Below are 27,208 nucleotides of genomic sequence, written 5' to 3' on the forward strand. Positions count from 1 at the left end.
ATTTAAACATTTACTTTTCATTTGTCTATAGAAGAGGGGTTTTGCACCAGAGAATAATGTGTTTTAAGTATAAATGCATTAGGGCTGTTAATGATGTCTAGTGAATAATTACACTTGGTTTTGAGATTGAAATATGAGCTAATTTTTAAACTGCCATCTCCCAAATGAATGCATGAATTAATATTGTGTCAATGTTTAATTTCTGAATGTTAAGTATTTAGAAATATGTGAACAAAAATGTATTCTGTGAGCTATGTAGATTAAAAAGGAAACCGTAGACTTGGACCACAGCACTATAATTATTACTTGTTTCTGCTTCTTCTGATTCTTTAATCACTTCTATTTTCTCCTGTTTCCTTTCTTTTCTCCTCAATTTGTTTAAAAAGTCCTAAAATCAGGTAAGAAGACACAAAGCTTTTACTTCCTAGCAACCATGCCAGTTTCTAATCCAGTTGGTAGTGATGTGATGCGTGTTTAGGGTTCTGAGCTGCTTGAGCTGTGATCGAGTCCTGCCTGTCATCTCCGCACATCTGCCCAGTTAGCCCTGCAGAGTTCACCGTCTAAGATGAGCATTGGCACGGCCTGTGATTGTTTATTTGAAACCGCATTGTTTCTCGCCATTTTGAAAGAATTGTTCCAATATGTGTAAACGTCTGGTATACACACAGGAGCTAATCACCCTCATTGCTTAAAGGCATCAAGATTATATATGAGCTCGCATTTTCTAATGGGCCAAATTATCCTGCCAGTCAGTATAAGCAGATTCTCACTTGGTCTGATCATTGGGTCTGACTTAAGCAGTCACAAATGCATGTGTATTTTTTTTCTCACAGATAGCCTGCCTATTAAATAATGGCACTCTGTTTTATCATTTGGATGAAGTTAGGTGCTTCTGATTTTCTGTCCCTTTGGATTTGTTGATGTTTTAGTTTAAGAGAGAGAATTTGGTGATAGATATCTGTTGGATGATGGTCACAATTCAAGCACTTTTTTTCCCCATCCTTTACAGTATGCATTTGCAAGCAATCTTTCTGTTTTAATTAGCAGACTTGGAGTGTCCTGACCGTGAACTTTCAGAAAATGAGTTCTCCCAAATGTGCACTACATATGGCACCTGCTGAAGTAATCTATTTTAAGTAGTATAATCAATGTATCCCTCATTTCAACAACTAAATAGCTGAAGTAGATGTCTTTGTGTATACTTTTCTGATACAAAGAAACATGTTTTAATGTGCTGGACAGTGTTTTATGTACACAAATAACATGAGGAACAGAGGAACAAGAAGGGCCTCTCAGACAGCAAGAAGTAATGTGTGTGTAGAGGCACATGCTGTGGTTAAAATTCTTAGTGAAAACGTAATATCTTTCTTTACAAAATCGGAGGTAATGCCAATCTTGTGGTTACAGAGGCAGAGTGAAAGTTTAGAGGGAATAAGCATAGTAAGAGAGGTATTATTAATTGTTTCTACTATTTTTCACTGTATATAAATTGCCAATCCAGGATAAAAAGTATTCCATGCAGGTCAAGAATCAAGGGAGGAAATTGCAGAGGTTCAGAACATAATTTTTCAATCCTCCCTAGCTATAGGAATGCTGCCAGAAGATTGAAGAATTGTTAATGTTATACAGTTGTTTAAACAGGGAGGAAGGGATAAAATTGAGAAATTAAAGGTCATCTAGTTTAAGTATTGTGGGCAACTTATTGAAATCAGTTGGCAGAGATTAGAGCATTGCAGAACAGAAACAGGCCTTTCAGCCTATCCAGTCTGTACTGAACTGTTTTTTTGCCTAGTTCCATCAACCCACACCAGAATCATAGCTCTCCCTAACCTTCCCTTCCATAGATTTAGAAGACAAATCATGCAAATAAGGAGAAAAATAATACTGAGAAACTGAGTTGTAGGGTCATTGAAGGTGACTGGAATTAGTTCAGAGTTCTGAGTGAAGTTATCCAGGCTGGCTCAGGATCCTAATGGTTGCAGAACAATAACTGTTCCAGAACCTGCAGATGTGGAGCGATGACTTCTGTACTTCCTGCCCAGTGGTAGCAGTGAGAAGAGAACATGACCTGGATGGTGGGGGTCCTTGATGATAGAGGTTGCTTTCTTGTGGTTGTGCTTGATGTGAATGTACCCAGTGGTGGGGAGGGCTTTTCCTATGATGGACTGGGCTGTGTCCACCATTTTGGGTAGACTTTTCCATTCCTGCGCATTGGTGTTTCCATATATCGCCATTCATACAAAGGATAAAGGCATTTGGAATCTCACTCTACCAAAAAGCTTATTAGGCTGGAGGGTAGGGGGAAGATTCAATTAAAATGTCAAAATTAGGATTAAAATATTTTATATTAGTTAAGGATATTAAGGCTCAAGGAAAAAACAAATTGGATAGAAGTGGAGATGTAGATTGACCAGGGTCTACTGTATGTGAATGAATGAATGAGTTCAAAGAGCTCACTAGCTGTCTTCGATTCCTATGTACTGATCAAGGGACAGATGAGGAATCTTGCCAAATATTAATCAGCTGTTGCATTCTCTTTGAGGGCGGGTGAGGGAATCAACAGGGAAAGGAAGAGGCAGGAAGACATGACTGGCATTATGTTGTGAAACATATTTCACGACATATGCCAGTGATTTTAAATCTAATTATGATTCTAATCAGATAAGTGAGTGAAGACGGAGGAAACTAAGGAGGAGGAAAACTGAGGAAAGGACAGGGGGGAGAGGGATAGGGAGATTCAAGGAGGAGGGGCTCAGGAATGGGAACAGTTTAGGTTTTGTGATATGGGGATTGCTGAGAGAGAGAACGTGCATGTGGCCCTGAACATTTCAGAGCCATAGAGCCATACAATTTGGATCAGGCCCTTCAGCTCACTGCGTTCATGCTGAACTTCAACCCTCAAATATATCCTCCCTACATTTCCATCAATTAAGCTCCCTTCTCCCTGCATGCCCCAGATTCCACTCACTTGCATACTAGGGACAATTTAGAACAATCAATTCACCCACCAACTCACAATTCGTTGGGATGTACCTAGGGTATTCTTTTGTTAAGTTTGAGTGGCAGAGCTCAATATTCATTTGGGGCCTCCTTTCTGTTAAATCAAGACCTCACTCTGTCATCACGATGTGATAGCCAGTGTGCAGCAGCAGCCACCCACATTAAAAGAATTCACACACAGAACTGTTCCATCCCTGCAAACCAAAGTGGAAGGAAGTTATGCTTGATCCTGTGAGACCATCCAGGAAGGAAGGGATATCAATGAGTACCCTTCAAAAATGCAAACAGGGTTTTGTTCTGTTGTTGTTTATTGACTTTATGAGAGGCGATGGTATTAAAGCGTAACAGGGGTTTTTAAATCATTTGCATGGATGGATAGAATTTATTTCTTTAGTTTCTTTACCCTTTGAATGAGAAGTGTGGGGGTGGTTGGGGGGATATGGAGAGCAGAAGAGCACAAATCTGACTCAGATTAAAACTTCATTCCCCTATTTGTGAAAACTGTAACAAATCATTAGAGACAGTATTACAAAAATGCTGATGTTATGTTTTCTGAATATTTGTGGCAATAAATTCAGTAAACAGTTCAAAATGTTGATATTTGAGACATATGGTTTTGATCTTCAAGAGGTATGTGACATATGCTCCTGGGATATTTTGCTCTTCACTCCATTTCTGTTTGACACATTCCCATTCATAATAACTTTCTCTGTTTCTTCTGCTGAGCCTTGATTTTACCTTTCATTCTGTGACTCTTTGGCCTTTTCGCACCAACGTGCAATACCATTTCCAATATTTTCTGGAAATTAAGGATCAACCTTATTCACCATAAACATTCGGAATATGCTGTGGTGTGTGGGTGCACCATGCAACCAAAAAACAATTCAGTAATTATAAAGAATTATATAAAAATAAGTAAGAGGAAATCTCAAGTATCTTACAGAGCTTGCTTGTTCCTTGTTTGTAATTCACTGAAGGATGCTTGTTTGGCATAGCATATGTTTCTTAAATCTGTTTGGGCTTAAATATTTCTGCAAGTCTCACACTAATTGTAAAGTGATTAATATTTTTAAAACTCATTGTGCATTTTCTTGAAATCCGTTCTTTTCAAATCTGTTCCTTTTTTTCATTATTTCATTTTGACAGATTTTAGTAATAAATCATCAAATGCCAGAATAACCTCACAATTCATCGGCAATAATCCCATCTCACCTGAAAAAAGGCTACAGGCTTTAATTTTATGTTTCTTCATCTTTGTCTTTGCTAAAACATGACAGTCTAGCTTTTTAACAATACTCCTGACCTGTAAAAATATGTCTTTGCACTTCCTCTCTCACATTCAAGGGAGGGTGAAATAATTTCTTCCTTTACCTACTGATCCCAGCCCCAATGGCCGAGACTGTAGTGTGTCAGCCAAAGCTGTTGACATCATTCAACACACAAGCTAATTAAAATGAATTGAAATAGCTTTAAATAAATTCAATGGCTGAAACCAAAACTCATTTCAGTTTTACTACATTAGTGTCACTGATGTTAATGCATTTGTTAAATGAATTTGGTGCAGATTTTGGCATTGAAATCCTGGGTCCCAATGAATGGTTGATTCCATGATTATAACAGAAGACTGTGCAGACCTACATGATCAGTACTGCTGCTTTTAGTCTGGCGAGGATGTTAACCCTTGAAGCACTAATCCAATATATCCTGCTAACACTATTTGGTATTTGTTGGGTAGAGTAAGGCTTAAGTCTCAGCTGTTTATTCCCTATTGCCATTTGATTTGCTGTCGCTGTTGCATCGTGGTTGATAAGTTTTTAAAACTGCAGTTGTATGTAACTTCCAGGGGTCCTGTTGATTCTGAAAGGCAGAGTGATCACTTTTGCACTTTTTTGTCTTTATATAATTTGGCTTATAATTTACTGATAATTTATGTTTATCATGTTTGGTTTTATTTAAATGTTTGGAGACTTTTTTGCGTTCGTGTAAATTTAGTGGTTGCCATTGGGTAGCAGACTTGGAATGTTATGTGCACTAAGAGAATTTCTCTAGCTAGACCTTTTTTTTTAACAACCCCCACCCCAGTGTTACCTTGACTGAATGTGTCTTTTTTGCCTTATACTGCAGTTGTTTTTGCATAATTATGTAGGTTTTACCTTCATAAAAGTGAAATTTGTATATCATCCCAGCAAGGAGTTGCATTCAAAATAACTTATTCCTGCTTTGCCACTTGACACTGGGCTTGATCTATCAGTTATCACTCATTGAGTAGCTCTCTCACTTTAGGGTTAAAAGATCGTGGCCTCAACAAGAAAACTTAAGCTTGGTGCTTCATTATAATAGTGGAGAGATGCTGCGCTGTTGAGTTGAGGAAACTGTCCATTAGGTGACAATTAGGTGAAAATCTTAGGCAATGAACTGCAGACCAAGGGGATCTCTTCTGCTGTTCTAGCCAACACTGCTCCCTCAATCGATGGCAAGAGAAGCAAGCTATCTTGGTATCATCAGGTTGCATTGTGTGCACCACATTGCACATTAGTAGCTGTAAATTGCTGCAATACAACAATGACCAATCAGATAGAACAGGATATATAGGCAGTCCCTCAGGCCCTTGATGATCTTCGACCTTAAACCTGCTCTAAGATCAATCTAACCCTTCTCTCCTGCATAGCCCTCCATTTTTCTATCATCCATGTGCCAATCTGAGAGTTTCTTAAATACCCCTAATGTATCTAAATTGATTATCTATGTAGTTTCGGAGTTACTGTGGTCCTGAACAATTCTACAGAAATGCGGCCTTTTTGATTCTCTTTTGGGTTGTAATTACAAAGAATTTCTTTGCTGTCCTTTGTAGACTGTGAATGCTACAGGCAATTCAAAATTAGAATTGAGATGTGCATGTATGCACCCAAGCATTCCCAAAGCAGAATCAGCTGCCAACGCATGGTAACTTCTATTCAAAGGGTCCAAACAGAGCAAGCCCCTTCCAAAAGCTTCACATTGTGTTCATTGGCTTAATTTATTAAGAAATAAAAATAGCTTTTCAACAAAAAAAGTCCACTCTTTGCTAATGAACATTCACTGAAAAGAGTCTTTACATATTTTTGTGATCATCCTTGGGTGAATGGTCAAAGATTTAAAAAGTTTTGACAATATTCCTGATTGAACCTATGCTCTAGTTTGCCGTTACTACTGCTATGACTATTAATACTAGGGTGACTCAGGCCCGGGGGCTGGCGTCAGGCACGACGACGGACTCCCTACTTTTCCCTCTCCCTCGTCAGTGTGTTCAGTTCATCTACATTAGCCGCGCCGGTGTCTTCTAGAAGCGTGTTGACCGTAGTCTTGGGAGGGCACCCAGGGTTCATCCTCCCATGCCGATGCTGACAAACTGCTCTAATTTTTTAATCATCCCGGGTTGTGGAGGGGGTTTTGAGTTAACCTTATTACCCAATAAATTGTGTAAGTTACTATTAATGAGCAGCAGTTGTACTGGGACCGGTGCCAATATTTTGGCCTTTGTCTTTAAGCATCTCTCAACCTCTCTCTTCATTTAAGATACTTCTGAAAAGATATCTCTGTGATCGAGCTTTAAGTCAGCTGGCCCAATGTCCCTTATTGTGGTTTGTTTGGTAATTATCTCAGTGAAGCTGAACATGGATGTAAGCAGTTGGAACATAAGCTGAGGAGTAACTTCAGTTGCCTTATGCAACTGGTTTGGAGCACTTGAACCTAGCAGTCAGGCTTTCCACTTCAGTTTCAGTCTCTCTTTGGTGATTGCAATCTTTTATTTGAGTTCTTCAGAACATTGACTTTTGCCTTTGATCTGTTTTAAATTACCACTCTGCAAAAACAGTTTCTTTTTTGTTGCTCCTGTTTGGTTTTCTTTTGGGTGCTGCTGGTGGGTTTCCTTTCACGATCCCCGCCCCTCCCTGCCCCCTGGAAGCTGCATGCATTAATGAGTTTTTTTTCCCTCCCACTCTTCCCCCACCCCCCCCCACCTTACCCCCTTCACTGGTAACTTGTAAACACAACAGCCTCCGCTCCTTCAGTTCGGATAGGTCATACTCGCTGAACAGGAGTCCGTACGCCAGGGACAGCATCATGATTGAAGAGCTGACTAAAGAGCCGGTAAGTGGAGATCTGTTACCTGTGCGGTTTTGTCTTGTTACCTGCTTTAGGCATTGTTGTTAAACAATGTGGTTTTTTTTGGTCTAGTGTACCTCTTTGGTACTTTTAGGTTGCCAGAATAGTAGAACTACCTAAAGGGAAGGAATTATTGTTTTGTTCGGGTGTTCACTATTTAATTGCATTGACTTAAACTTGGGGTGCCACGGTAGTGTAGCAGTTAGCATGACGCTATTACAGCTTGGGGTGTCGGAGTTCAATTCCGGTGCTGTCTGTGAGAAGTTTGTACATCCTTCCCGTGAGTGCATGGGTTTCCTCCGGGTGTTCTGGTTTCCTCCCATATTCCAAAGACGCATCAGTTAGTAGGATAATTAGTCATTGTAAATAGTCCCGTGATTAGGTTGGGGTTAAATAGGTAGATTTTTGGACAGTGGGACATTTTGGGACAGAAGGGTTTGTCTTGTACTGTATTTCTAAATAAAAAATAAATTTTAAAAAACCAATGCTGCTTTTCTGCTTTCTTAACAGGCCCCTTATTTAATAATCAATTCCCATTGTAAATTTTCATGGAAACAACAGGAATTCTGCAGATGCTGGAAATTCAAGCAACACACATCAAAGTTGCTGGTGAACGCAGCAGGCCAGGCAGCATCTGTAGGAAGAGGTGCAGTCGACGTTTCAGGCCGAGACCTGACGAAGGGTCTCGGCCTGAAACGTCGACTGCACCTCTTCCTACAGATGCTGCCTGGCCTGCTGCGTTCACCAGCAACTTTGATGTGTGTTGTGTAAATTTTCATGGGCTGATTCTTTGCTTTTAATGTATAGGTGCGCATGTGATGAGTTTTTCTGGAACTTCTGAGACACCGAATACTTTAAACAGCCTTTCACAATATCTCAGCTGCATAAACATCAGAAAGAAAACGTTAATCAATCTGAAGATTTGTCGTACACCCTCATGTACCCTTTGTATGTTTAGGTAACTCCAAGAATATTTGCAGGCATATGGAAAGCACTTGTTCAACAAGAACAGCTCTATCAATAACAGACACCTTTCTTTTCTGTCTCTCCCTCTTTAAGACCATAAGATATAGGAGCAGAAGCAGGCCATTCAGCCCATCGAATCTGCTCCACCATTCAATCATGGGCTGATCCAATTCTTTCAGTAATCTCCACTCCCTTACCTTCTCCCTCTCACTAAAGTACTTTCTCCGCATCTCTGTTCTAAATGGACGTCCTTCAATCCTGAAGCCGTGCCCTCGTGTCCTACACTCCCCTTGCATTGTTGCTACAAATCTAAGAATGGTGGAAGCTCATTGTTCATCAAAGACCTTTCCCTTGCTGTGATATGATATAAAGAATTTAGGCAAAGATAATTCCCTGCTTCTATTAACAATTTGGGAGCAAGATGCTAAAGTACCCTTTACGTGACTGCACCAAGGAGGCGAAATTTCCTGTACTGTCCTCCTCTCCCCCCAACCTGTTTCCCATTCATTTTCTTCTTGGTGGATTACCTTATTTCTCCTTTGCATGTGTGCTGTAGCACTTACTTTTAAAAACCCGTAACTAAGCTAAATAATGAATCATAACATTCATTGGCCATCATAAGCTTAGCTGAACAGACTTAAAATATAAAGAAGACATTAAGTAGTGACATTTAGACAGAAATCTAAATTTCACGGTGTGCATTGCCACTTTAAACAGCCTCAGCACTTCCAGTGTCTGTTTATTGTTGATTTACATTGATGCAAATTCCTAACTGCCCACCACTGACAGTGTCTCTGTGCTGGACAACTATATTCCTTTTTGGATTTCAGTACTTATTGTTAGTTAGCCCGAAGTGATGAAGGGTTGTAACTGAGTGGAGCTGAACTTGGTGTGGCAGTTGCACTAAGAAAGTCGTAGCTGATCCTCGTTCTTCAAGGACCCAGTTGGTGCCAGGCCAAACACTCTTTTTTAAAAAAAAACTCTGATTTGCAACATTTTATGTTAAAAGTTGAACTTCTAACTTCTGAGATGTTGGATCTATACCATAACAACTATGTAAGTTGTTATTGTTAATCTTGTGTTTTCTTTGAGAAATAACTTTGTTAAAATACAGGTTGAGACCAATTTATCAGAATACTCAATACTTGACAAAAATATTAAGCTCCAAGTTAGAACTGACTGGCATAGCTGAAAGTAATCAGTGTTTTATCAGCTGGTTTATGAATCTACTTGCTCTTCTCTCTTTCATCCCCATTGTTAATCACAACAGGTTAAGCTTGGAAAAAAAAGCCTGGAGTCATTATGTTTAACACTGTTACAAGTAAATCTGGCTGCACTTGAAAATACAAATTCCAAATACACAGTACCCAAAATTTCTAATCATGTTGGATGGTTTTAATCTAGAATCTAAGTTCTTTTTTGTTAATATTTGACTTTGTGGATTAGTTTTGTTTGAAGGACTGGAAGGAGAAGCACATTTTCTATTTTATTTTCATTTTCCTGACTATCAGTGCACTGGTTTGCATGTCTTCCTGATAAGTCATGGGAACTGAGAGGAAACAAAAGATGACTTGTACAATTTCAACAGTCATTAATGATTCTATATCTGAGAGATAACTGGCTACTTACATTGATTCATTGATGTGTAGTGTCCTGTGGTGTTTGTGTAGTTGGTTGTGGGAGGCTTTTACCACCTTATTGTACAGTAATGCAATCAATAGCAATGGATTTGTCAGACACTGTCAGTGGAAGCAAGTTTCATGGCCTCACCAGGTTGAAGGAGAACAGTCCGAAGCAATTGAAATGTAAAGTCAGTGGGCAGTTCAGTTTCAAAGAAATAGTACTTCGGGTAAACCATACCCCATTTTTTATTAAAATTGCTCATGTATTTATATAAATTACTGCACAAAGAAAAACTGTATAAATCTTACCACTCCAATCTCAGGCAAACTTACAAACTCAAAAATGGGACTGGCTATGATGAAGGCTATATTTCCATTAATTTAAAAAAACATTGGCACCACTTCGATCTGCCAGCACAGCCTTCATACTTGCCAGCTCCCAAGTTCCTGGAAGTATCTTTTGAGGTTAAAGGGCATCTTTGATTTTCCTCCTGGTTTATCAGGGTTTCCATGCAGAGCTTGCGCATTCCATGGGTGGGCCAATAGTGAGCAACTCTCTGAAGGTAAGCAATTATCTTCTGCCAGCTTGCTAATTAAAACCAGGAGATTAAAGTTACCATTATTTATTCCTACAAGTGCATTTCTAAAACATGCCAATCTTAATGTTCAACTTAGTTTTAAATCTCTTAGCTTCCAGGTGCTTGTATTTATGTGGCAAAAGGAAGCCACTAAGCATGTTGCGGTTCAGCAGCTACTCAACCCCTTGTTCTGCCTTATCCCTGAACCATTGCTTCCAGCTTTACTCTTCCCACTATTTATCGACTCTCTTTTAATAACTATTTTTAATTTTCTCATGCCATGTTCTCTAATGGAGGAACAAGCAATGCTTCCTTGTTTTCATTTGAAAGCTCTGAACCCTTCTGTTTCTTTGCTAATGAGCTTAATTTTGTTTTTAACACACTGATGAGTGAAAACTTGTTTCTTTACTTTCTCAAAAATGAGACAATCTATCAGATTGTTCTGAAACACCTCGCCCACCTCCATTAACCTACTTTCTAGCCTGATGAAAATTTGCAACGTAAGCATTTACTAAATGCATGGTTTTATTATTGGTGGCAATTGGCCATGACTTTATGAGGAAATTTGTGGCATGCTTTGCCTGTCAATGTTATGATTGCTATACATTTTCTTCCTATCTGTTCTCATATCATTTTTCTCAACAAATTTATTCTTAATTAGGTGAAAAGCTTCACTACTGACACCCATTGAATACGAAGGAACAGAAATGTGTTTCCAGTTTGGGATGGGATGGTGTGTGACTTTGAGATGAACCTGTAGGTGATAATGCTCCCATACATCTGCTGCCCATGTCCTCCATAGTGGTAGAGGTTGCAGGTTTCGAAGGTGCTCTCGAATGATGTTCTGTGAATAACTGCAATGCATCTTGTCAGTGAGACCATAGATATAGGAGCAGAATTAGGCCCTTCATCTGATCGAGTCTGCTCCGCCATTCAATCATGGCTAATTTATTATCCCTTTCAACCCCATTTTCCCTATAACCATTGACACTGTTACCTATCAACCTCTATGTTGTGGATACAAAATGACCTGGCTTCCATTTTAAATATACCCAATAACTTTGATTGTTCTGCAACTGTGGCACATTCAAACGAGGAAGCAATAGGGTAAAGGATATGGTAATAGTTAAGTGGGCTATTTTATCCTGGGTAATATTCACTTGTTTGGAAACCAAATCTTGAGTTTTCCAGAAATGTTGTCCAAATCCAGTCGATTCCTTGAAAATCCTGGGATGATATTTATTGGAGACAGGAGCCTTAAATCTTGAAATTTGACCACAAGTTATTTTTGGTCTGAAAATAAGAAATACTGAGCAACACACACAAAAAGCTAGAGGTGCTCCGTAAGTCAGGCTGCATCTATTGAGGGGTAACAGTCGACGTTTTAGACCGAGACCCTTCATACAGCAAAAAAAAAATTGGCATTCAGGAAAGAACCACAGAGGGGAGGTTCAGTTGTATCTCTGAGAATGTGCTGCACTGTCAGGTACGTCCATTTCAAGATAAACTTCAAAATTAGGCCTCCACTGCTCCCATATCTGGTTGTATTGGATCGATTAGACTATTTTGAAGAAAATGAAGTTTTCCTGTGGTATCCTTGTCGTCCATCCTTCGTCCTATACATCATGTTACTGAAAGAGATTAGCTGGGTACTAATTGGTATTTATGGGATAGCACTCTGTGCAAACATCCTGTTTTGCTTCCTCTATTACCAAATTGATTGTACTTCTATAGTACTTCATTAGCTGTTTAAGTGATTCTGGGTTTCCTGAAAAAGGATATTAAAAGAACTAATAAAGTCTTTTATACAAGCCGTAACAATCCTCCCAAAGTGTTATCTCCTTAAACATTTTCATGCCATATTTAACTGTACTTTAATTGTGGTATTTAACTTGACATTTCCTTTGTTTGGAAAGTGTCAGTGAAAAAATTTCAATTATTTCTCTGCCTTTAAGAAAGCCATTATCAGCTTTTAGTGAATTAATACCTCTTTATACCCTTGTATTTACTCATGGCATGCTTAAGCAATGTTTGCTGTTCCTAGTTCTATGTTTTCATTGGTGTGCCCATGTTGTTTTCTTTGTCCCAGCTTTAAAAAAAATCTATCCTGTTCCTTTCCTGATTCCTTTTTGCTAGAAGTTTAGAGTCCCAAACGTTTTACTACCCTCAACTTGTTTTGTGTTGAGATTACCTTTGTGTTTTATTTCAAGATTTCTCTTTATTCCTCTGTACTGTTCTTATGTGCTGATCCCATAAATTCCACCTCTTCCTGAAAAACTCTTGGATTTCAATGCAGCATTTGAGGTGTCCATTTGTTTTTCATATTTCTGCCTTCTCTAAGAATCGTAGTCTTGTAGACCTTAAGTTGCTGCCTCAATACTCTTTCACTTAGTGACCAGTGAATAATACCTCCTTGTACATTACTATATTGCTTCCTTACAAACAGGTCCAGCATAATACTAGTAAATTTTTATTCATCCGCAGATTGTTCTCAGAATGCACTCCAGCTTTGGTGAGGAATATTGTCAACTTGCCTCTTATCTGTTCCAAAGGATCTCTGATTATTTGCTGCCTGGTATTTTACCATTACAAGTAGTATAGCAATAATACCCTTTAATCCTCTCTGGAAGTGGTGATTTGCCATACTCAGCATCCAACTCTTGTGATTAGCCGCCCTTCAACAGTAATGCTATTATCTTGCCTTCCTGATCCTTCTTAAAGTGCCTGAGACTCCGGTTTGGGCGCTTCTTGCACAAACATAGCCCTGTTTGTGAATTTTACAATTGCTGGGCCTTTTCGTAAGCACAAGCTGCTAAATATCATGCAGTTTGGGCTTCGTATCACAGTTCTGGTTTAAACGTATCTCCTTGTACGTGGTGTCATTGGATTTAACCCCCAGTACTTATAGGATATATTGTACTTCTGAAGTTGGTTGCATTTAGTTTTGTGGAGTAAGGATTTCAAGTGATGTGGAGCAAGGTAAGGAATGGAATTGAATTTCGGCTATACCATATTTTCATTGAATGACACAGCAACTTGAGAGAGTGGACAGCTTAGTCTTGTTTCTGTGATCCCAGACTTTGGATGGAGGAAATCAATTGGCTCTGGGTCCTACACATAAACATATGTAACTCAGTAATTATTTCCATTGTCAATATTTTTCTGGTAGCACATTGCGGTTTCTCGAGAGTATGACAGCGACTCTTTGAAAAGATTCAGCTGGACCGCCGATACACTAGACAACGTCAATCTCATTTCCAGCCCCATCCATTCAGGGTAAGTTACAGTTTGTATTTTCCAAAATGATGTGTGAAATGTCTCCTCTAGCAAATATCCATGCTTAGTTTGCAGTCGTGCTAAAGCTTTAGAAGTGGTAAACACAAGAGGTTCTGCAGATGCTGGAAATCTAGAGCAACGCACACAAAATGCTGCAGGAGCTCAGCAGGTGAGTCAGCGTCTATGGAGGGGAACAAACAGGCAGGATTTCAGGCTGAGACCCTTCATTGGGACTTGAAAGGAAGGGGGAAGAAGCCAGAATAAAATGTGGAGCGAGGGGAAAGCGTGCAAGCTGTCAGCAGATTGGTCAGGTGAGAGAGAGAGTGCACAGGGGTGGGGTTGAAGTGAAAAGCTGGGATGTGATAGGTGGAAAATGTAAATGGCTGGAAAAGAAGAAATCTGATTTGAGAGGAGAGAGGATCATGAGAGGAAGGGTACCAGAGGGAGGTGATTGGTAGGTGTGGAGAACAGAAGATATAATTCCCCTCTCCCCACCTTCTTATTGTGACTTCTTCTCCCTTCCTTTCTAGTCCTGATGAAGGACCTCGGCCTTCACTAACACTGACTGTTTATTACACTCCATAGGAGACTCTTGACCTGACTTGCGAGTTCCTTAAGCAATTTGTGTGTAAAGCTTTAGAAGTACTTAATTGGCTCAAATAGGACCTTTATATGTCTTGATCTTGTTCTTTCTTTCAGTGTATTACAGACATTGAATCCACTCCACTGTGGTGTGAAACTGAATCAATTCACAAGTGCATCATCAACACAATATTGATACATAGCTGTATGTGAAGATATTTCAAAATTACCAAAAGCTTGATCATATACATGGGTCTTAAAGATAATTTATGCAGGGAAGAGAAGGAATGAGTTTCAGTTAAATATTAAACTAGCAAAGGTTTGGATGAGAACTTAACAGGTAAGAACTGAGCAGATGAGCAGATTCATGTGTTACCAAGTTGAAAAACAGATCACCTTGGTGGTCACCTCAGATGAGGCCTCCAGCACGATTGGATGCTTGAAAAGGCAGGAAGCAAATGGGAATGGACAGTTTTTAAGAAGCATTGTTGTTTACTGTAGAAGACTGGACATTGGGACCAGAATTAGATTTAATATCACTGGCATGTGTCATAAAATTTGTTGTTTCATGGCAGCAGTACATCAGAATCAGATTTAATATCACTGGCATATGTGGTGACATTCATTAACTTTACGGCAGCAGTACAATGAATCACTTGATAAATAAATATGGAGAAAAAACTGAGTTATATTAAATGTGTATATAAATAATAGTTAATTTAAAACAAGTACTGCAAAATAACAGGAATAAAAAAGTAGTGAGGTAGTGTTCTTGGGTTCAATGTCCATTTAGAAATCGGATGGCAGAGGGAAAGAAGCTGTTCCCCTCTGAAGTGTGTGTGCCTTCAGGCTCCTTTTTGATAGTAACAGTGTGAAGAAGGACGGATTGATAAACCGAATCTCCTCATACTCCTAATGAAATATAGCCACTGTTTCACCTCTTCTATAGCTGCATCAATATGTTATGTCCACATTAGGCCTTCAGAGATGTTGACACCCAAGAGCTTGAAATTGCTCACTCTCTCCACTTCTGATCCCTCTATGAAGATTGGTTTGTGTTCCCTCATCTTACCCTTCCTGAAGTCCACAATCAGCTCTTTGGTACATTGTACATCAGTACATAACAATAAAGCCTGTAAATTACACCAAGTCCAATGGGGTAAAAAAAAAAGAAAATTAATTAAGTAGTGGAAAAAAGAGAGGTGGAAATAGTGAGGTAGTGTTCATGGGTTCATTGTCCATTCAGAAATCTGATGGCAGAGGGGAAGAAGCTGTTCCTGAAACATTGAGTGTGTGTTTTCAGGCTCCTGTACCACCTCCTTGATGAGCCTTCAAATTCTAGAATTGTGGATTGGTTTTCTTCAGTGCACTGTGAGATAGAGCATCATCACTGCTAAAGTAAGGAATAAAAATACTAAAAAGTGAAGAGGATAAAGAATGAACAATCAAAATCCTTGCAAAAATGGTGCCTTACTGGAGACTACTGTTGCGGAGAGAAAAGATTGTCTAAATTTGTACAATTTGGCTTCATTTATTAACAAAAAGCTGATCCTTTTGCATTCTATATCAAAGCAACATTCGAATATTTTTCAAACAGTATTGTGAATTATTTTCAGGCTTCATTTAGAAGAATACTCCAATCTAAAATCTAGAAAGTGCCTGGCCCCTTTGAGCACTTTGACAGACTTTGGCATCGAAAACAATTCAGCTGTTATTTCACAGACTGCATACCAACAGGGATTTCTTCAGATGTTTGTTAAACTTCATATGTATGTGATTCAGAGAAAAAACAAAGATTAGTTTCACCTACTCCCAGATGGACATGCGCTCATGCGGGAAACTGAGGAGGTGATAGATAGGAGCTACAGGGAGGTAGTAACCCAGAAGTTGCAGGAAGCAGGCGCCTTGGTAACTGTCAGGAGGGGAAGGAAATGGGTAACCAGTGCAAAGTAGCCCTGTGCTGTTTGCTCAATAATAAGTATACCACTTTGGAAACTGTTGAGGGGGGAATGACCTAACTGGGAGGAGCCACATTGGCAGGTCTCTGGAACTGTATCTGGAGCTGCGGCTCAGAAGGGAAGGGGGGAGAAAAGAACTGCGGTAGTGATATAGGATTTCATAGAAGAGCGGACACGAGATTCTGTGGGTGTGAAAGAGACACCCGGATGGTACATTGCCTCCTAAGTACCAGGGCCAGGGACAACTCAGAGTGGGCCCATCAGCCAGAAGTCTTGGTACATATTGGCACCAATGACATAGGTAGGAAAAAGGAGGAGGTCCTGTAGAGAGAATTTAGGGAGTTAGGTAGAAAGCTGAAAAGCAGGACCTCCAGGGTAGTAATCTTTGGATTGCTGCCTGTGCCACATGTCAGTGAGGCTAAGAATAGGGTGATTTGGCAGATCGATGCGTGGCTGAGGAACTGGTGCAGGGGGCAGGGCTTCAGATTTCCGGATCATTGGGATCTCTTCTAGGGGAGGTATGACCTGTATGAAAGGGACAGGTTACACCTGAATCCAAGGGGGACAAACGTCCTTGGAGGCAGGTTTGCTAGAGCTGTCGGAGAAGGTTTACACTAATTTGGCAGGGGGAAAGGGAACCAGAGTGATAGGGCGGAGGATAGGACAGTTGATGTACAACTAGACGCAGTGTGTAGTGAAACTGTCAGGGGCAGGTAGATGATAGGGCCAAATTGCAGTCAGTGGGATGAGTTGTAATGTAACATGGGAACAAAATCAAGAGGGGTGACGAATACAGGACTGAAGATGGTATATTTGAATGCATGCAGTATATGGAATAAGGTAGAGGATCTTATAGCACAGTTAGAGATTGGTAGGTATGGTGTGGGGATCACTGAGTTGTGACTGAAAGAAGAAGGGTATACATCATATTGAAAGGACAAGCAGGTAGGCAGAGGGGGTAGCGTGGCTCTGGTTAAAAAAAATTAAAGCAAATCTGTTGGAATTCTTTGAAGAAATAAGAAGCAGGAGAGACAAAGGAGAACCGGTGGATGTTACGTACTTGGAATTTCAGAAAGCCTTTGACAACGTGCTGCACATGAGGCTGCTAAACAAAATGAGAGTCCAGGATATTACAGGAAAGATACTAGCATGGATAGAGCACTAGCTGATTGGCAAGAGGCAAACAGTGGGAATGAAGGGATCCTTTTTGGATTGGCTGCCAGTGATAAGTGGTGTTCCTCAGAGGTCTGTGTTGTGTCCTTGGATGGTGGGATAGGAGGAGGGAGAAGGGCAGGTGCTGCATCTCTTGCAGCTTCTTTGGAAAGTCATGTGAGAAGAGGTTGGTGAGAGTTAGAATGAGCAGCCAGTGAAAGTGGGTTTTATTTCAATATTTAAGAGCAATGTGGATGGGAGGGCTATGGAGGGATATGACTCTGGTGCAAGTTGATGGGACTAGGCAGAATAATAGTTCGGCATGGAATAGATGGGCCAAAGGGCCTGTTTCTGTCCATGACTCTATGAGAAAGGAGAGTGGCTGCTGAAGAAGGAAAAGTGAGCCAGGGAGTCATGAAGTGGACAGTCACTGTGAAATGGTTGGAGAGGAGAAGAATTTGCAAATAAGGTGTCACTCCAGTGAAGATGGCAGAAATTGTATAGGGTATTCCGTTTGAAGGTAAGGTTGTTAGAGCAAAAAGGTGAGTGCGAATGTGACGGAAAGGGCACATGGTCTATCAGCTATGGTGGAGGGGAAGCCATAGCTGAAGATCAGCCAGGATATCTTAGAATCACTTCCACCTGATAGCAGAATGACCTGACAGCCATTCTTTCCCTTCCTTAACAGTCCCTCTGCCCCACCACTCTGAATTGCCCAGCTGAACTAGTTCTTGCATTAATTTCTCTCTCAGCTATACTCACATTCCCCAAATCACACATAGATCTGAGGTAACTGACTCTCTCAAGAATATGCAGAGTAGTCCTTGCTTCAGTCTCCTTTAGACTTTGTCTCTCAACCCCCCCCCCCCTTCAGTCGTTTGGCCTTCAAGCCTGTTCAAGCATTTAATAAAATCATGACTCATCTGATTGTAACCTCAGCTTTGCATTTCCCTTCCCCAGCAGTCACTCCCCCTTGCTTATCAAGTGTCTTGCTACCTCTGCCTTAAAGATGTATTCAACAACTCTTGATTTCCATCAATCTTTGAGGAAGAAAATTCCAGAGACCCCTCAATCCTCTAAGAGAAAACAAATATCTTCTTCTTTGTCTTAAATAGATGATCTCCTATTTTTTAAATTGCAGCTCCGAGTTCTAGAATTTCTCACAAGAGGAATCATCCTCTCCACTTCCATTTTGAAAAGACCCTCCAAGAGATCATGTTTTAATCTAATCCCTTCTCAGTGTTCTAAGCTCCAGCCTAGCCTAGTCTGAGCAAACCTTCCTCATAATACAACCCTGTCTGAGAAAACCTTTCTCTTAATTCCTGGTAGAAGGTGACTAAAACAACAGGAATTCTGCAGATGCTGGAAATTCAAGCAACACACATCAAAGTTGCTGGTGAACGCAGCAGGCCAGGCAGCATCTGTAGGAAGAGGTGCAGTCGACGTTTCAGGCCGAGACCCTTCGTCAGGACTGAAACGTCTACTGCACCTCTTCCTACAAATGCTGCCTGGCCTGCTGCGTTCACCAGCATCTTTGATCTGTGTTGCTAGAAGGTGACTAAACCTGTTCTGAAATGTTTCCAAGGCATTGACATCCCGTCTGTTACTTTGTATTCCATAACTCCATAACTCTGAAGTATAAATTTCAACATGCCCTTTCGATGACTTTCCAATGTCCTCTGAGTCTCTTTGGATTTCCATCATCTCTTTCCCACCTTTTAGACTTTTTTTTTTTGCTGTTTTATGTCCGAAGAGGGTGGCTCCATATTGGCTGAAGTCTAACATCATTTCAGCACGGTTTTGCCATTCACATAATCTAAAAATATCTCTTTGCAAATGTATGATAATACATTTGTTCATATCTGTGCCATTTGGTAAATAAGAATGCAAGGATTTTTATCAAATAAAGCAAATCACTTATAAATATGTAAAGCCATCTTCTGCCCCAGTGTTGGTATTAAAGTTAGAACTTGCCCATGTTTCCTTGTGAATGTACCAGCTTCCAGTGCTGAATTTGCTTGAAGTCAGCTTCTACCCTCCCACCCGTCATCCACCCTTGTGCTCTGGAGTACTCCACACAGAACCCATTGATGTGATCATTCATACACTTCCCAGCATTCAAGATGAGTAATCTATGAATGATCATATCAATGGGTTCTTGATAGTTTTTAAAATGCAAGTATTATTTTCACTGGTACTGGACTTTTGAGACGAGTAGTCCTGGGTTTGAATCCGGTCAGCTCTTTGCATCCATCCGTGTTGGGTTGAGTGTCGAGCTAGCAACTCGGCCTCAATAAAAAAAAAACGGGCAAAATGCTAAGGAAATGGCAAGGTTGCTGCCTGATGCACCACATGGTGCGGAGAGGAACATAATGTGTGCCATTGTGTCGCTACTGCCCCTTTGACGGATTTATCTGATGGGTTCCGTTTTCAAGCTGTTTTACTGTTGACTACCAAGTGTTTCCTTTTCTAAATGTATATATCTCAGTGGTTTGCAAGTAGATCATTAGAAATTCTAATGTGCCTTTTCGGTAAGTTTAGGAGGTTTGCCAAAATGTCCTTGAACTCTTCAAAAAAAACTGATTCCATGAATTCCACTGATTCTGCAAGAAACTGAATCACAGGGTAGTATTTGGAGACATGTACATTCTTAGATAATAAATTTACTTTGAACTTCAAACTTCAAATTGAAACTTGCTCATGTTTGGTGTTTTTTTGCTCTTCTCTAGATTCCTTGTCAGTTTCATGGTGGATGCCCGTGGTGGTTCAATGCGCGGCAGCCGCCACAATGGAATGCGCATCATCATCCCGCCCCGCAAATGCACCGCGCCCACACGCATCACTTGCCGTTTGGTGAAGAGGCACAAACTGGCAAGCCCGCCACCTATGGTAGAAGGGGAAGGGCTAGCCAGTAGGCTGGTTGAAGTTGGGCCATCAGGTGCTCAGTTCTTGGGGTAAGTTGCTGTTCTGCTCCTCTTCATCATTCCACAATGCTCATCTTCCCTTTTTCCTTTTTTTTTTGTGGATTAACACTACTGGTCACAAATTCTTGAATGCGAGCCTTTAGATTGGAGGGGGTGGGGGCAGACATTAAAATCTGATTTAAGACTTATGTGCTGTTTCTGTGTAAATACCATTTGCCAGGTATCTTCCCAAAACCAGTCACAGTGCAGAATAATTGTGAAAGGATTATTGATGGCCAAATTGAAATCCATAATATTCCACTGGTGGGAATTAAAATTGGACATCTTTGTTTGATCATCTGCAAATGCCCAATTTTAAGATTCCTGTTTAAACAACTGCCACTTGGCTCTAAATAATTTGCAATACTTGGTAACTTTTTTGCTCATTCTGTTGGATTACGTTTTGGAAATGCTCCATTCAAATCTGGATACTGTTGGGAATGACAGTTTCTTCATTGTTTTTGTTTCACTTTTTGTTTCCCTTTACTGCTGCATGGATGTTTTTTTCAGTAAACTTCACCTTCCTACCAACCCTCCCCCTCTGAACGAGGGTGAGAGCTTGGTTAGCCGAATCCTGCAGCTGGGGCCTCGAGGAACAAAATTTATTGGGTAGGCCGTTTATTAAAAAGATACAAACTGTCACGGCAGATTTTTTTTGGTATTTATTTTAGTCATTCCCCATGTTTTTCTGGTTTTTGTTTGAAAAAACAACTTTCAGTTCTGTTGCTGAGAGAAAATCATACTGGCTTGATCTATATTTGAAGCACTGTTGTTTTAAGCTTGGCGCTAATAGGCATGTTTATGATTCACTGCAAACATTCTGCCTCCATAACTGCTTTACTTCTGTACTTCACCTGTTGAAATCTCTTTCAGCCACATCAAATGCATTCAGTAAAAAGTGACAGCTCTTCCCATTCAATATTGGTATAGAGAAGGTATCAGCAGAAGTAGGGCAGCTTTCAGAAGGATGGGTTGTGATAATGAGAAGTCAACTGAAGTCAGAAAATCAGCAAAGTTAACTTTCTTACCAACCCTGCTTAAAATGTCTCCTAAGTTAACGAGCTTGAAGAATTGCTGAATGTTCATGGGCTATATTTATAAAATAATGATGAATCCTCCATAATTTATTTCAGGTTGTTTGCTTTACGTATTCTTAAAAGTACCTAAATTGATATTTTAATATGCATATCCTCAAAATATTACTCAGGGACCTCTGGTCAAAAATATTATTAATTTGGTGTTTAGTAATGAGCAGCTCAAAAGCCTCATGGTGTTATTTCTGTTTGAAAAGGTCCAAGTGTAAAATATTCCCCTAAGATACCAACAGTATGGTACATTCTCTATATCCATATTTTCATTCTGGATGTCTTGCACTACACACGGGAATTGATCAATTTTTAATGGACAGTGTAAGTTTCGGTGCCGTATAAGGCTGTATTTCCATGGTGGGAGACCAAAGAGTGTTGAATTTCCATAGCATTCTTCAACAATCACACAGACTTATAAGCACATTTGCAAAACGAAATATGGTTTTCTGTGTGTGTCCAGTGTTGAATATTATGAAGTAGAATGTTAGAAATGTTAGAACCCAGAAATATTTCTTCATTTCCAAATTTTTGTCCAAAAGTGGGGGGAAGTAAGGTCTGGGGTGTGTTACAGGGAATCTTGCATTTTGTTTTTTTGTCAATTGTTTAGGTACAAAAATAACAACACTAAGATACCTCTCAATACATGGAAACCTTATTTAAAACTTTTGAAAATAGCTACAAAGTTAATTCATACTCAATTCCTTTTTTTGTTTGCTATTAATAAAGAAATTAAATGTCTAAGTTGCACAGTCAGTTAAATGTTTCACCCTCCAGCAACTTTCTCCTTACTTTGGCAATAGTTCTGTGGATTTGATCTTTGATTGTGTAATACAGCCTGTATAGACGACCGAAAAACAAACTGTCTTTTTGATGTTTCTCTTGAGGGCTATGTAAATATATCCTAATGTGTTTTTGTTTAATTTCTGTGTTTAAATTGTGCTCCTAACTTTTTGACTGTGGGTTGTGAAATCTTGCTGGTTGAGTAAGATTAGAAACTATTCTCCTAGAAGTATATAAGGCCATGAAATATACAGAAGTAAAACCTTCTTTTATAAACTTCCAGCAGAGGAATAAACATAAATCAAGAATGAATGAAGTTTATTTGTAGTTTGGCAGTACAGGTTGAGTACCCCTTATCCAAAATTCCAAAATCTGAAAACCTCTGAAATCCAACTTTTTTGCAACTGTCTGTGCGTCATAGACAGTTCTAAGAAGTGACCCTACATATATAATGAACAGAATTTAATGAAAAATAAAAAAAACACTGCATTAAGCAATATATGAAGATCTCGAATGTGTATTGAAAGAGTGGACTCGCCAGCGACAGAGTGAACGCATGCAACTTTACAGTATGCTGATCATGAAATAACCAAAGATCTAGCACAATGAACTGAAAATTGATGTGATTAGATTAGATTGTGAGGACACGCAGTCCTCTTTTATTGTCATTTAGTTATGCATGCATTAAGAAATGATACAATATTCCTCTGGTGTGATATCACAAAAACACAGGACAGACCAAGACTGAAAAACTAACAAAAACCACATAATTATAACATAGATACAACAGTGCAACAATACCATAACTTGATGAAGATCAGGCCATGGCACAGTAAAAAAGTTCAAAGTCTCTCGGATGTCCCACATCTCACGCAGACGGGAGAAGGCTGGTTGCAGGAACTTATGAAAAGGCACGACATTAAAATTTTGAAGATTGGTGGAGATAAAGCATCTGCTGATCACGAAGCAGCAGAGAAATACGATAATGTATTTGCCAAGATTGTTGCTGATGAAAATGTAACATGCTGAGGAGCTACATCAGTACATGTGTGTGATGAGCAAGTGTAAGACAAGACTGCTCACCCGTAGCACATAAATTCAGAGTCAAGAATGATGGTGATGTAAAACAGGTACTGACTATCCATCTGGGCAACCAAGGTAGTGATAGCTTACCTTTCTGATGGTTACCATTTCATGCAAAAAATAATTTAAGATATTATATAAAACTACCTTCAGGGTATATGTCTAAGCTGTATATGTAATGTAAATGGATTTCATGTTTAGACATGGGTCCCATCCCCAAGGTGTTTCATTATACAGATGCAAGTATTCCAAAATCCGAAAAATATTCGGAACACTTCATGTCACATGCCGGTGATAATAAACCTGATTCTGATTCAGATTCCGACCCCAAGCATTTTGGATAAGGGGTTCTCAACTTGTACTCAACCAAAAGGGATTAAAGTGACTGATTTTATTGTTTGGTGGGGATGGTGTGGGGGATAGGATTGTAACAAGAAGGGTTAAAACGAGTAATCAATCACATTGTAAAGAATGAATTCAAATAGCTCTTGAAATACAGTTTTCTAAATTTACTAAAATCTTACCGTGAGCTGCCAAACAGTGATAAAGCAATCAGTCTTTCTTCTTTCTAGCCCAGTGATTGTGGAGATACCACATTTTGGTTCAATGAGAGGCAAAGAACGGGAGCTTATTATACTCCGGAGTGAAAATGGGGAAGTCTGGAAGGAGCACCAGTATGACTGTAAAGAACAGGAACTCAGTGATATATTAAATGGTATGGATGAAGGTGAGCATCCATTTTTGGCAGGTATTTTGGTTATTCCTCAATAAAATAGTGTCATTTTGATGGTTTGTTGATCTATTAGAAGTCAAGTTTCTAGTTTTCATATTTAATTCCTGGAAATCTTTCTTTTATCGGTTTCTATTTCAGAGCTCCAAATATAAAATTAGTACAGTTCTTTTGTATAAAAGTTTGAGCAAAATGAAAAATGTTTACTCCACTAATGTACAGTGATAAGGTCTGCTTTAGATTGGATTGGGTTCATTATTGTACTGAGATACAGTGATAAAGTTGAGTATTGCAAGCCATCCATACAGATCATTTCAAAGCATAAGTACATTGAGGCAGCACAAGGGAAAGGCAATAACAGAATGCAAAATACAGTGTTAGAGAAAATGCAGTGCTCATTGACAATAAGATGCAAGAGTCATAACAATGTAAATTGCCAGGTCAAGAGTTGATCTTTAACATACAAGAAGACTGCTCAGCAATCTTCTAACAGCAGGATGGAAGTTGTCATTGAACCTTGAGGTGCATTCTTACCAGCTTTTGTGTCTTCTACCCAATGGAAAGAGGGGAAAAATAGAATGTCCAAGATGACTTTGATAATGCTGCTTTCATGACATTGAAGGTTAGGCTGATGTCCAAACTCTCTGCTACTCGGCTTTCTATCTCCATCTTGTGAGATCTAGCGTACTACGGTGGTGTCATGTGAGAACTTGCAGATGGAGTTAGATGGAATCTATCCACCCAGTCATGAGTGTATAGGGAATAGAGTCGGGGGCTGAGGTTGTCGCCTTGTGAGGCATCAGTGTTGAGGATGATTGCTTACTGATTGCATTCTGTTGGTCAGGAAGTCAAGAATCCAGTTGCAGAGGGAGCTGCCGAGTCCCAAACTTAGAGTTCATTGTCAGTTTGCTTGGAATTACGGCTTTGAAGTCAAAGCTGCGGTTAGTAAATGGGAACCTGTCGTAGGTGTCTTTTTTTTTAATCCAGACGCTCCAGAAGTGAATGTGGGTTGAGGGAAATGGCATCCACCGTCGACCTGCTGTGGCGGTAGGCGAATCACAGTGGGTCGCGGTTGTCTGGGAGGTTGGAGCCATGACTAGCCTCTCAACAATTCACAATAGTTGATATCTGAGCCATCAGGCAGTAGTCATAAAGGCATTTTATCTTATTTTTCTTTGGATACCACTATAATAATAGTCTTAAAGCAGGTGGGAATCTCTGAGTAGGGAGAGATTAAAAATATATGGAAATACCCCTGCTAATTGATCCACGCAAGATCCAAGGACATGGCTGGGGACTCCAAATGGTAATATACTTCCTGTAAATATGAAAATTACAGATTCAACCCCAATATAGAGACATTAACATATAATCTAAATAGCTGGTGAAGGTCTGCATGGAGGGAGGTGCAGACCTTCAAATGTGATGTTTAATCAGGTCCTTTCCTCTGTGGATGGTATTGATTCTGACCCTGATTTGAAGAGAGTTCAGTACTGAGAGAAATGTTAGTTGGAAAAATGATACAAGTGTAATGGACTGCCTGTGTGCCGTAAAATGAGCGACAGTGGAAGGGTTGGGAACAGTTTCTCGCTTCACTGAATATTTCCAAAACACACTGCTTTACTACAAATTGTTGAGGCAGAGAATAATTATTCACCATTATAATGAAAATATGAAAAGGTGATAAATACAGATTGCTCGAATAACCTTATACTAATCCTAGAGATCACCTATGCAAAGATCTGGCAAAATATGGTGGAACAAAGAGTCTCCATTGTGAATTCCTTTAGCTGGAGAGAAACTTCTAACTTGGAGTCAAGAATGTTTCCAGTTAATTCAAACTAACTCTTGTTAGGCTAATGATGTTGCATTCCTTTTTTGCAGCCTGCTTTGATATTTATGTTTAATATTTGAACTTAATCTGATTCATGATAGATAACCAAAACATTTTGGATTTCACTGGTTAGGGACTTAGCTAGTAGCTTAAAAACATCCAGTTTTCTGTTGTAAGACAGCAAATGGAACATGACTACAGCAACAAATTCCCTACACATTATGATCCACCACGCTTTCTATTTTTACATAGCTTGTACAGAGCTGAGAACAAACATTTGACACACATTAAATCTGTGTGTATCATTCCAACTAAATTTGTTAACCTTCTGTCTGAAATGGACACAAGTAGTATGCACAGGATCTTGCACAGCATCTAAGAAGAATTGTTGATGCAACTGTGGTGGATGGTATTTGCACATTTCAGCAATTTACATAGCGGTGAATCATTTTTGTGGCTACAATTCTGGCCAGCTTTCATGAGGTGAGGTCTTAAAAAAACATCCAGATGAAATCCTTTAGAAAGCTTATGTGAGCCAAAGGAAGTGTTTCCTTGAACATGTCAGATATTTGGTAGGGGAGCAGAGTTTGCCAAGAAATATGTTGCAAGGCTGGGAGTCAGAATTGAGATAAAGAGCGAGGCAGCTGTGTAGAATGAATGAACCTTGTTAGGTCAGAGAGGGAAAAAAATATCTGGACTCCAAATGAGATGACAAAATGACAAAAATTGTTCATGAGGAGAAGCAGCAGGAATTGAGCAATGCTGGAGACAGTCACGGCAGTCAAAGCTTCAGAAATAACAATGGTACAAGAGAATGGTGATTGCAATTTTCTGAGAAATACGGAATGGACAGGAATACAAATACTTGTCAATCATAGACCTCCAGATATAAAATGAACTGCCATACAGTAAAAATGATATTAACAGCAGGAATATGCAGCTCACTGCTGGATCAGAAAATGAGGATTGCAGTTTGTTCTCTGAAGAGATCAGTGTATGTGGGTACCACAACATGTGATTTTAGTCAGTTGCAAGTAATTTGACTGGAAGAAAGTGCTTTGTATCACAGACTAATTTTTTTTTTTGATCGATTGTGTCAGGGTGTACCTTGGTGTGATAATAGTGATTTTGAGAACAAATCAGATATGGGAATTAGGGCACAGAATAATCAAATTCAGTATGGTCGGAGACTCGAAGTATTCTGGAATCCTGAGCCCCTGTTTCATTATGGTGTTTATCACTTTTGAAAGACTAATTTCAGGTTTAAGAAAATGGACTGAGCAACAGAAAGACCTACAGGCAGCCAGGGTAGTTACGTATGTATGTGAGAGCTAATGTGAATATTTTATTCAAGTTTTGTAACTCAGCGTGTACGTTGTGGCAAAAATGCCTGGAAATCCTTAAGTTCTGGTCAACATACATCCATTCCTTTATGACCACCATTAAGACAGGT

At 39.6% G+C, this 27,208-nt stretch overlaps 1 protein-coding gene across 2 annotated transcripts in view; it reads left to right on the top strand.

Annotated features, from left to right (window-relative positions):
* Positions 1–27,208, top strand: part of ank3b (ankyrin 3b) — a 390,132-nt gene that overhangs the window by 283,245 nt on the left and 79,679 nt on the right. For both annotated transcript variants that reach the window (XM_072239211.1, XM_072239212.1), the window contains exons 25-28: positions 7,035–7,128; positions 13,479–13,585; positions 20,007–20,231; positions 23,764–23,918. In XM_072239211.1, the coding sequence (XP_072095312.1) occupies positions 7,035–7,128; positions 13,479–13,585; positions 20,007–20,231; positions 23,764–23,918 (581 nt within the window). The remainder of the gene's footprint in view (positions 1–7,034; positions 7,129–13,478; positions 13,586–20,006; positions 20,232–23,763; positions 23,919–27,208) is intronic.

The sequence above is a fragment of the Mobula birostris genome, chromosome 21, assembly GCF_030028105.1.
Source record: "Mobula birostris isolate sMobBir1 chromosome 21, sMobBir1.hap1, whole genome shotgun sequence".
Classification (NCBI taxonomy): domain Eukaryota; kingdom Metazoa; phylum Chordata; class Chondrichthyes; order Myliobatiformes; family Myliobatidae; genus Mobula; species Mobula birostris.